General features: G+C 31.9%; 1 protein-coding gene across 2 annotated transcripts in view; it reads left to right on the top strand.

Moving 5' to 3' along the window:
• The window catches only part of BCHE (butyrylcholinesterase), a 68,288-nt gene extending 55,983 nt beyond the window's left edge, over nt 1-12,305 (top strand). Inside the window, 1 exon segment of one of the 2 annotated variants that reach the window (NM_001134037.1) lies at nt 11,717-12,305. In NM_001134037.1, the coding sequence (NP_001127509.1) occupies nt 11,717-11,841 (125 nt within the window). In that variant the 3' untranslated portion in view covers nt 11,842-12,305. 2 annotated transcript variants of the gene reach the window in all.
• Nucleotides 12,306-12,557: the final 252 nt, after the last annotated feature.

Raw genomic sequence — 12,557 nt, 5'->3', positions numbered from 1 at the left:
TAATTTTCAGGCTGTATATTAGGTATCATAATACAGAGATGTTTTCCATTTCTTGTTTAGATAAGTTGGGGGCTAGTTTCAGCAAATATGGGCATCTCAGAGCTGTATTTGATTGTTTAATTTGCCTTTTGATTATCAGACGTTACCCACAAAAATTATAATTATGTACTCCATCTGCTTGGGAAATGTTTCTGATATACCAGTGCTCTGTGTATTACCAAATGTTCTGTGACATAATATATAACCAGAGATGGGATTCTGCTTCTCTTGGCAGAGCAACAGTACCATCCTTGTGTCCTCCGGGTGTAAATAACGATGAGGTAACTCATTAATCTGCCAAGAGACCCAAAGAGATACTATCATTTATCATATCACATACTATATATTATTAATCTTTATTTAAAATATTTTTATATGAGAAGGTTATAACTTGAGATAAAATGAGTGAGTTATTTTAAGTGACTTATTTATTATAAGCCAAGCTGAGCCCTTCTGGTTAAATCACGTGTGATCTATTGCAATTTATGTGATGATACAATAAAATTTGAATATCAGCATTTTTTAAAACTATCCTTCACAAATTTCTATTTCCAAATACTTACCTGCCAGAAAGCAGATTAAATAAACAACCTCCAAAGTTTTTGCCAGCTGCTGCTATTTTCCATACAATGTTGAACAAATTCCTAGCTTGTGTAACGCTGAGCTCTATGGAAATACCTACCTAGCTGTGGTCTAGGACCACGCTTGAGGTTAGGTTCAGTGTGTCTTGAAAATATAATTTTGTATTATACCATTTTTTCTAATTAATTCCCCCATAATAAGGTTTTCATATTAGATATATTTTATAATTTTGAAGTAAATGCATGATACAATTATCGTAACGTATTCACTAGTAATAAAAATGTTACATTTGAACAAAATCAGTTTGAAGTTACAAGGATTTAGGTTTTATAAATAAATAGTGTGGACAGATTAAAAAGATTAAGGGCCCATGTTCTTGCCATACCTTATATTTTTCAAGTCACAAAACTTCAAATATTTTAATCTTTAATGTTTTGAGAATGTGTTATTCAGATGACCTGGGCTAAAGTTTTTGGAATTTTTTTTAAAGCAACTCTATATGTAAAGAAAAATTTCAAAGAATAACTACTAGCTGGCTTTCTTAAAAGGAAAAATGTTTACCTCACTCAAGATGGAAGCCTAATAACCTTTGTAAGTACCACCTCAGCAGTAGTTTACATTTGAGCAATAAATGTTCTCAAATAAAATGATTCTTAAGACTTGTTTAAACACACAAATTCTAACACTTAACTTTCAGACCATACTTCAGCACATGGCTATGCTGTTATTGCATACACCTGAAAGAAATAAAATTCACAATATTTATTTCAAATGTTATCAAATTCAGATTTCCACAAGGATATAACTATTCAATATTACAATCTCATACCTGTTTGAAAAAAGAAAAGGAAGTAGAAAAATGACCCATTGTCAAGGATAATAATATTTTTTCAGTAAAAGTGGAAGAGTAAATTTATTTAAAGAACAAAAGTCCCTCATATTATCTTAATGAAGGAAAAAAGTTAGATCCAATAATTCCTCCATTGACCTTTGAATAAATTGTGCTTACCAACGCTAAAAAGCACGTGTAAATTTAAGGGCCAAAATACCCTTTGAACTGGTTACTTTGAGAATCATTTACTACTATTTGCTAATCAGTTAGCAAGACTGGCAGTCAAGGATGAGGGAGTGCAAAGGTGATTTGGAGAAAATAATGCAACTAGTTTATTGTCTTAATATGCCTGAATTATCAATTCCTCATTAAAAGCGAAACAAAACAAATAAACAAGTGGCTTTGAATAACTTAATAATCAAGTTAAATTAACTGTTCCACTTTAAACTACATGAAGTCTTCACAAAGCCTAGCCTAAGTTTATACTAGTTCACTCTATGATCTTACCCCATACTCAAAATTACAACAGAACAATTAATGATTGAGATTTATTGCATAAAGAAGTATGCATTCCATGATAAGTTTAATAACTGATCAAAAACAGAAAAATAATAATGTGATGGAGACAGAAGAGATTTTCAGTGAACACTCAAATACATGAAGAATGATGTTGTTGTTTCTTAATTATGATGGCAGACTTAATTAAATATCAGTATAATCTCTTCTATCTTCACCTCCACTAGCAATTGTGGGTGAATTCACCTTTGCATTCTCTTCTGCTAGGGTCTGAATGTTTGTGTCCCCCTAAAGTTCATATGTTGACATCCTAACCACTAATGTGCTGGTATTAGAAGGTGAATTATTGGGGGAGGTGATGAGTTCATGGAGAAAAAGCCCATTTAAAAGGGATTAATGCTCTAAAAAAAAAAAAAAAAAATCCTGAGGGAACTCCCCCATTCCTCCATGTGAGAACATAGCAATGAGACTGCCATCTATGAACCAGAAAGCAGGTCCTCATCAGACAACAGTCTACTGTTGCTTGATCTTAGATGGAAGTCTAATCTGCTGGAAAGCCTCCTCAGTTGTGTAAAATAAATTTCTGTTATATATAAACTAACCAGTGTATGATGTTTTGTTATGGCAGTCTGAGTGGACTAAAATATTTTCTAATTCCTTAGACTTTGTTAAATAGACTTAGCTCTGGTGAAAATTTACTCAGTGTCCTTTTCGGCTAGACAAAAAACAACAACCACACAAAAAAACCTATAATTATTATTTTCATAGGAAAGAAAACGACTTTTTTTTAAATGAGACAATACATGCAAAACAAAGATCACAAAGAAGTGAACTGAAAAAGTTATGCCAATATGTTTATAAATTTACTATTTCACAAATTGCCTTCCACGACTATTCCCTTCTCTTTACCCTGTGAGGCATTAAAAAAAAATTGATTCCCATCTTTTCTATCTCCCCAAAACCCACACACAAAGCAAGTTGTCTCTGTTTTACAATCAAAACAAGACTTGGTGACATTTGAAATAATTTTAAAGTACTGAAATCACTCATATTACCGAGTTGGTTAAAAAAGATATTATTATCGATTTAAAATTGGGCATAGAAAGCTGAAGAATAAAAATATAACAAATTAATAGGTCATATGTATCAAGGTGAATATATATGTGATATATTCATATTTATATAGAGAGCCTCTAACCTTTTATTAGATTTATGTCATATTAATATGCTTTGAAAATTTATACTAAAATTGCTAGCCTAGGTATAAAGTACTATCCTTTTTCCAAGGAATACTCAGGTCAACAATATGAGTTGTTACATTTACTTAAGCATATTGTATCATACAAATTCACATTTTCTGTGTGTGTTTATCATTCATCCATTAGGCAATTATTTTTAGAAAATAAAAACTTTATTATTTATTATTTTTCATACCACATAAAAATTTATAATCTGCCAGATTTTAACTGTTTTATGTATACTGAGCCATTTGGTCTTTTGCAGAATTTTATTTTTTTATTTTACTTTAAGTTCTGGGATACATGTGTAGAACGTGCAGGTTTGTTACATAGGTATACGTGTGTCATGGCGGTTTGTTGAGCCTATCAACCTGCCATCTAGGTTTTAAGCCCCGCATGCACTAGCTATATGTCCTAATGCTCTCCCTCCCCTCACCCTCCACCCCCGACTGGCCCCAGTGTGTATCGTTCCCCTCCCTGTGTCCATGTGTTCTCATTGTTCAGCTCCCACTTATAAGTGAGAACACGCAGTGTTTGGTTTTCTGTTCCTGTGTTAGTTGTGTTAGTTTGCTGATGATGGTGGCTTCCATGTTCATCCATGACCCTGCAAAGGACATTATCTCATAGCTTTTTATGACTGCATAGTATTCCATGGTATATATGTACCACATTTTCTTTATCCAGTCTATCATTGATAGGCTTTTGGGTTGGTTTCATGTCTTTGCTATTGTAAATAGTGCTGCAATAAACATACATGTGCATGGGCTTTATTTATTTATTTATTTTTTTGAGATGAAGTTTCACTCTTGTTGCCTAGGCTGGAGTGCAATGACATGATCTTGGCTCACCACAACCTCTGTGTCCTGGGTTCAAGCGATTTTCCTGCCTCAGCCTCCTGAGTAGCTAGGATTACAAGCATATGCCACCACATCCTGCTAATTTTGTATTTTTAGTATAGACGGGGTTTCTCCACGTTGGTCAGGCTGATCTCCAACCCCCGACCTCAGGTGGTCCGCCTACCTCAGCCTCCCAAAGTGCAGGGATTACAGGCATGAGCCACTGCACCTGGTGGTGCATGGGTTTTTATAGTTGGATAATTTATATTCCTTTGGGTATACACCCATTAATGGGATTGCTGGGTCAAATGGCATTTCTGGTTCTAGATCCTTGAGGAATTGCCACACTGTCTTCCACAATGGTTGAACTAATTTACATTCCCACCAATAGTGTAAAAACATTCCTATTTCTCCACAGCCTCACCAGCATCTATTGTTTCTTGACTTTATAATAATTGCCTTTCTGACTGGTGTGAGATGGCATCTCATTGTGGTTTTGATTTCTATTTATCTAATGATCAGTGATGTTGAGCTTTTTTTCATATGTTTGTTGGTCATATAAATGTCTTCTTTTGAGAAGTGTCTGTTCGTATTATGTGCCCACTTTTTGATGGGGTTGTTTGCTTTTCTCTTATAAATTTGTTTAAATTCCTTTTAGATTCTGGATATTAGACCTTTGTCAGATGGATAGATTGCAAAAATGTTCTCTCATTCTGTAGGTTGCCTGTTCACTCTGATGATAGTTTATTTTGCTGTGCAGAAGCTCTTTAGTTTAATTATACCCTATTTGTCAGTTTTGGCTTTGGCTGCAATTGCTTTTGGGATTTTCGTCATGAAGTCTTTGCCCATGCCTTGGTCCTGAATGGTACTGCTTAGGTTTTCTTCTAGAATTGTTATTGTTTGAGGTTTTACCATCAAGTCTTTAATCCATCTTGAGTTAATCTTTGTACAAAGTGCAAGGAAGGGGTCCAGTTTCAGTTTTCTGCATATGGCTAACCAGTTTTCCCAGCACCATTTATTAGACAGGGAATCTTTTCTCCATTGCTTGTTTTTTCAGGTTTGTCAAAGAACAAATTGTTGTAGATGTGTGGTGTTATTTCTGAGGTTTCTGTTCTGTGTCATTGGTCTATATGTCTCTTTTGGTACTAATACCATGCTGTTTTGGTTACTGTAGCCTTGTAGTATAGTTTGAAGTCAGGTAGCGTGATACCTACAGCTTTGTTCTTTTTGCTTAAGATTGTTTTGGCTATGCAGGCTCTTTTTTGGTTCCATATTAGATTTAAAGTAGATTTTTCTAATTCTGTGAAGAAAGTCAATGGTAGCTTAATGGGAATAGCATTGAATCTATAAATTCATTTGGCCAGTATGGCCATTTTCACAATATTGATTCTTCCTATCCATGAGGATGAAATGTTTTTCCATTTGTTTGTGTACTCTTAGTTCTTTAAGCAGTGGTTGTAGTTCTCCTTGAAGAGGTCTTTCACATCCTTTGTTAGCTGTGTTCCCACATATTTTATTCTCTTTGTAGTAATTGTGAATGGAGTTCATTTATGATTTGGCTCTCTGCTTGTCTATTACTGGTGTATAGGAATGCTTGTGATTTCTGCACATTGATTTTGTATCCTGAGACTGCTGAATTTGCTTATCAGCTTCAGGAGGTTTTGGGCTGAGACGATGGGGTTTTCCAAACATAGAATCATGTTGTCTACAAACAAAGACAACTTGATTTCCTTTCTTTTTATTTGAATACACTTTCTTTCTCTTGTCTGATTGCCTTGGCCAGAACTCACAATACTATATTGAATAGGAGTGGTGAGAGAGGGCATCCTTGTCTTGTGCCGGTTTTCAAAGGGAATGCTTCCAGCTTTTGCTCATTTAATATGATATTGGCTATGGGTTTGTCATAAATAGCTCTTATTATTTTGAGATATGTTCCTTCAATACCTAGTTTATTGAGAATTTTTAACATGAGGGGATGTTGAATTTCATCGAAGGCCATTTCCCTTGCTGAATTTTCAAACAGTTTATTTTCCTACAGAGTGGAAAATGCACTTGCATCCGTAGTACGAGATTAATATGTTGTCAAAATTACAATGAGTATGAGTAATCCTGGTATAATCCCCTCTCCAAAACACCACTTAACATTTTTGTTAAAGCCAACATAAGTATTTTGTGGGTGGGGAGGGCGACTGGTTTGCAAAATATTTATTAATGAAGATTAATGTGAAATGTTCCTAATAGCAATTACCCACAAAAATATAAAAAATTGAAAGAGAAAAAAATTCTAAATAGACATTTGTGGTGGTTTTAAATGGGTTATCTTTCCTAGGTAGTTGACAGTTAACTAGTTTCTGAATGTTTTTCAGGACATCTTATCAGATGTATAACAAGATACCTAATAGAAATATAATTTATCTTTTAAAAAATCTTTTTTGTCAACTAATTTGGTAACATTTACAGAGCCTATATGCTGCTGCTGTGAGCCAGGAACTGCACTAGCAGCTAGAGCTGCACAGATGAAAATGACAGGGTCTGCTTACTCACAGTGAAGTGGAGTCAGGGCCCAGGACCATGGAAAGCTTTTAAGAAGAGAAGATACCTGCACTGAATCTCAATATGAAGGCAAAGTGGAGAGAAGCCAGATAAGCAGGAACCAGAGATGAAGTGTCTTGTGCATCACGCTAAGGAATTTAAATTATATCCTAAGTAAAGCCATTTAGTAATTTTAAATGAGAAACTGACATGTTCTGGTTATTGATTCATAAATGTATAAGCTTTTACTATATTCAGGAGTTTTTTTTTTTTACCTTTGTCTTCTTAGAGTCTAGACTTTAAGAATATTATATGGCATCAACATAATAATTTCATTTCTGAGGTAGGGTCTTTCTTCCAAATAGCTGCTTTTGTTTGCTAGTTCATTCGCATCAGGAATATATTCACTTATCTTAATTTATTTTATTTTATTTATGCTTTAAAAATTATTCTAAACTTGCTTTTTCTTGTTTTAGTGTAAAAGTATTTACTAGTAAATTTGTCTCTGAATGCAAATTTGGAAATATCATCTATGTTTGCATAAACAGTTGACTCTGGAAAAACAACCTGGGGGTTAGGGGCACCAACCCCTGGACAGTTGAAAATCTGTCTGTAACTCTTGAATCCCCCAAAATTTAACTACTGATTAAGTTGACTAATTAAGCCTACTTGACTGGACCTTACCAATAACATAAACATTTGATTAACATATTTTATGAATAATATTTGTATTATATGCTATATTATTATAATAAAGTAAGCTAGTGTAAAGAAAATGAAAATCATAAGAGAGAAAATATATTTACTATTTATTGAGCGGAAGTTGATCATCACAAAGGTTTTCATACTTGTCATCTTCACATTGAGTAGGCTGAGGAGTAGGAGGAGGGGAAATGGAGCTGTTGGTCTTGCTGTCTCTGGAGTGACAGTGGTGGAAGAAAATCCACATATAAGTGGACTTGTGCAGTTCAGACTCATGTTGTTCAAGGTCAACTGTGTGTATATTTTTTACCTTTTCTTTTAAACATTTGTACTTGCAAATTTGCTTTGCCCTTGCACACAGAGATCTGCTTTGGAGAAACTTGTTTTTAATATCTCTATACATATGTGTACATTATAAATATTGAGAAACTATCTTAAGTATTAGATAATCTTTTTAGCTGATATGTCTATTTGATCATTCAAAATCTTGACATAAATTTTTATTTTGTAAACATAGATAATACAGTTTCCTATTTTACATATTTATATATTTATTAAATACAAATTTTATAAGCTTTATTGGGGGTGATAAGTAATGTAACAACACATTATTTTTAACACATTATTTTTCTTTGGCAAAAAGTAAATTATCTGTCTCTAAGGTTACATATGTTTTAAATCAACTATATTCTTACTACATAGTTATATGACTAAGGTCCTCAATGTCCTTATTTATTTATGCTCCATTTTTATTTAAGAAATAATAAAGATGCATGAAATTCTACAAGAATGAAGATATTTCTCTGAAAAATAGTCATGAGAATTGTAAGCTTTATTAATATTGAAGATTTAAAATCCTATTAATATATACTTATTTACTCATTTATTTTTTGGCCTTGATTTTTACCATGCCTGCTATACATTTGCCAACTCTAATTTTTTTCTTTTATTTACATTTCTGCTATATATTTGCCCTTGTTCTTTTATTTTCACTTCTCTGTAATACTGTATTTCACACGTATTATTTAAATGCCATCAGCTGAGGTCAATGGATAAATACTATGTGACCTATTGTTGATATTATGAATTAAGACACTTTTTATACATATTATTATATAGTATGATCATTGTAGTATGAATAAAGAGGACTTTATATTTACTCTCTACATAAGAATCTGGAAAGGTCAATCAATTGATTCATTTTTCTTTATAAAATATAATTAAAGCCATAATATATTATGGTAATCTTTCCATTATGTTCACAGTGTCCAAAACACAAAATGTTACCACTATAAAGAAGAAAAAATAATAATAAAACTCTTTCTATAAGTTAGGGTTCTTTATTTCTAAAATTAATTTTTATCTTCTTTAAAGAAAATGTCACATCAATATTTGACCTGTGAATTTAGTATCAAGCCTCCACTTTCTTTTTCTCTTTTCTACACATTTCCTTTTCTCCTCTCATTCAGAATTTGATTATTTTTTCCCTTTCTCATAAAAAATATTTACACTTAGAGAATGACAATCAACCTTGCTATTTTCATTATATTTGTGGACTTTCAGACACCATGAGGCATGAAAAGAAACATTGGTGGCAGCATTATTCTTCCTTTGTATCTCTGAATTCATACAAAATATATATTGATCCCCTTCACAATAAGTACATTGGGTTAGAAGCCTGCATTTTGGTTGAGGTTACAATTCTAAGAAACTTACATTGTTTGAGCATTATGACTGTTCTACAATATAATTATGTTTTAATTAATCAATTGTAAAGCAAATACATTGTCTACCATAAAGGTCTTTATTCCCTCAAATTTTAAATAAGTTAAAATTTGCTAATCAAGTTTAATCCTTGTTTATAATGTGCCAGCCCTAAATTTTTTATTGTGATGTTCCAGCCATTTAAGTTACATGGTTTTTAATCATGAATATTGCTGATGTTGATAATAATGTGAAAATTGACTTGTGACTAGATTTTGTCTTCTTAGTAATAAACAAGCCAATATGAAATAAGAAGACAAAAGAAAGAGAGGAGGACTAAGAAAAGGAGAGGAAAGAGGAAAACGTTTAATTTTGAATTTGATTTATTTCAAACTCAATATTTTATTTACTCATTATGGTGTATTCGCTTTCTCTGGATTTCATTAAGAAATAATTAAATGTTTCATATTTTATTGTCTCAATCAATGCCCTCTATTTCTAAAGCAGATTTAGATTTATACAGCATTGGTGAACTAAAAAGCATTTCAAAATACTAAATTGTATAGACATTTGATTAAGACACACAGGAAAAAATGTAAATTTATGTAAATCAGTGAATTTGGTATTATTCCACGAACAAGAAAGGAAAATCAGATCTAGGACTCTTTCTATAAGGATTAAAATTCATGGTCTAAATTTTAAATTACCAAAAATTTATTTATCAAGAAATTTTTTTTCTGGACTTTAGAGTTTTTATTTTACATAAGTAATATTTAAAACAACATTTTGTTATTTTTTAAAAGACCATAAAAATGGATGATTTGATATGATATTTAACATCTTTCTTCCACATCTAATCTTTTTTGACCCTTTATAGAAGTTCTATTATTCACAAAAAAATTGTGATTATAGTGACAGTGAAACATTTTATGTAAACTTTCAAATATTTTTCCAATGTCCAAGCATTGTGAACATTTCAAACCTAAATATATCCTAAATTACAAGGGATATTGTAATGTCTATACAAATGTTTAAATATTTTTATTTTTGTACTAGCTTAAAAGTAGTCACTAAATTTTCTCCTCCAAAGTAACATCTTACAAAGTTTAATTAATTTCAAAGATTTCTAACTGAAAAGTATATATTAAAAGAGTTGCCAGTCCCTATTTTCAGTATACATGAAATTACTTAAAATTTTTTGTTGGTTTAATGACTGTAGCTTAGCATTCTAAAAGTTTAAAAAGTAAGAAAACCACAGTTATATATAATGCTTATTATGCCTTTATACCAGGAACAGAAATATATGTCTTAAAAAATTGTAATTTAATAGTTTTTACTGTTCACAATCTGTATTTTTTAACAATACACTTCCAAATAAATCAGAATCTCAAAGTTGTTGAAGTATATAGACCGTTTGTGGTTCACTGCCTCACACTATTCCTGCCTACATGCTCCTTTCTCCTAACACATGCATATACTTTGCAAACTACTTGAAAGCAGGAATTATCTTAATCATCTTTCTATTTTACAACACAATTAATAAACTGCTTTCACGGTAAGTGGCTGAAACAATGACTTAACATTGTTTCCTATTAAAATGTATTGGCCAGGGATGGTGGCTCATGACTATTCCCAGCACTTTGGGAGGCCGAGGTGGGCGAATCACCTGAGGTCAGGAGGTCGGGACCAGCCTGGCCAACCAACATGGTGAAACCCCATCTCTATCAAAAATACAAAAATTAGCCAAACATGGTGGTGCACGCACCTGTAATCCCAGCTACTTGGGAGTCTGAGGAGGGAGAATCTCTTGAACCCAGGAGGCGGAGGTTGCAGTGAGCCGAGATGGCGCCATTGCACTCCAGCCTGGGTGGCAAGAGTGAACTCTGTCTCAAAAATAAATAAATAAATAAAATAAAACATTGTATTATAATAAGGGAAAAATCCATGTGGAATGATAATTACAAAGTTATCCTTATGCATTAATAAATACAGTATGCCCTTTGTATTTGCGGGTTACACATCCATGGATTTAACCAACCATGAGTCAAAAACATTTGATAAATAAATGCATCTATACTAAACATATACAGACCTTTTTTTCTTATCATTATTCCCTAAACAATATAATATAATAAACATTTACACAGCACTTTCATTATATTAGGTATGAATTATCTAGGGATGTGCATGGCTTATGTGAAAATGTTATGCTATTTTACATTAGGGACTTGAGTATGAGAGGATTTTGGTATCCCTGAGAGGTCCTAGAACCAACTCCCCACAAATACTAAGGATGACTGTATTAATATATAATTTTCATCAGAAATAATTATCTGTTATATAACTATATATGTAAATGAGACCATTAAATGAAATTTGTGTTATTTTAAAGCAGGTCAAGAAAAGAGCATAATATCCACATATCCTCCTGAAAACTAAAGAAAATATATGTAATGTAATTATACATAATACAATATATAAACTCATTTTCCATTTTATATGTTATATATTATATAAATTATATATGTATTATTTGCATTTTCACATAATCTGTAAAGATTTTATTAAAATCTCTTTTCAGGCAGAGAGAGCTAATAACAAATAATAAACAATAAATAAAGAAAATAATGCTTTACAGTGTAGTTAGAGAAAATGGCTTTTGTATTCGAAATTATTTTTCAGTTAATGAAACAGATAAAAATTTAGATTAATACAACTTATTCCATATTTTACAGGAAATATTGATGAAGCAGAATGGGAGTGGAAAGCAGGATTCCATCGCTGGAACAATTACATGATGGACTGGAAAAATCAATTTAACGATTACACCAGCAAGAAAGAAAGTTGTGTGGGTCTCTAATTAATAGATTTACCCTTTATAGAACGTATTTTCCTTTAGATCAAGGCAAAAATATCAGGGGCTTTTTTACACACCTACTAAGAAAGTTATTATGTAGCTGAAACAAAAATGCCAGAAGGATAATATTGATTCCTCACATCTTTAACTTAGTATTTTACCTAGCATTTTAAAACCCAAATGGCTAGAACGTGTTTAATTAAATTTCACAATATAAAGTTCTACAATTAATTATATGCATATTAAAACAATGGCCTGCTTCAATTTCTTTCTTTCCTTAATAAATTTTTCCCCCCAAAATTATCAGTGCTCTGCTTTTAGTCACGTGTATTTTCATTACCACTCGTAAAAAGGTATCTTTTTTAAATGAATTAAATTTTGAAGCACTGTACACCATAGTTTACAATATTATGTTTCCTAATTAAAATAAGAATTGAATGTCAATAGGAGATATTAAAATAAGCACAGAAAATCATTGGTCTCTTTGTTTTTTATATAAAGGCAAGAAAGAATCTTAAAATGAGAGGCTCAGCCACTTTAAAACACCTTATAATAGAAACAGAATGCTGCTACCAAGAAACAAAATATAAAATAATGTAATTATTTATGTAATGCCTTCAAATTATATTCTTCATTTGACTCTTTCTCTGCCTCACCTCCTCTATCCTCAAATCGCCACAAACATGTACATATGTGAATTACCTTTCTGTAATTCAAAC

The sequence above is a fragment of the Pongo abelii genome, chromosome 2, assembly GCF_028885655.2.
Source record: "Pongo abelii isolate AG06213 chromosome 2, NHGRI_mPonAbe1-v2.0_pri, whole genome shotgun sequence".
Taxonomy (NCBI): domain Eukaryota; kingdom Metazoa; phylum Chordata; class Mammalia; order Primates; family Hominidae; genus Pongo; species Pongo abelii.
Note: the sequence above shows the minus strand (reverse complement) of the source record. Positions and strands in the feature narration are given on the sequence as shown.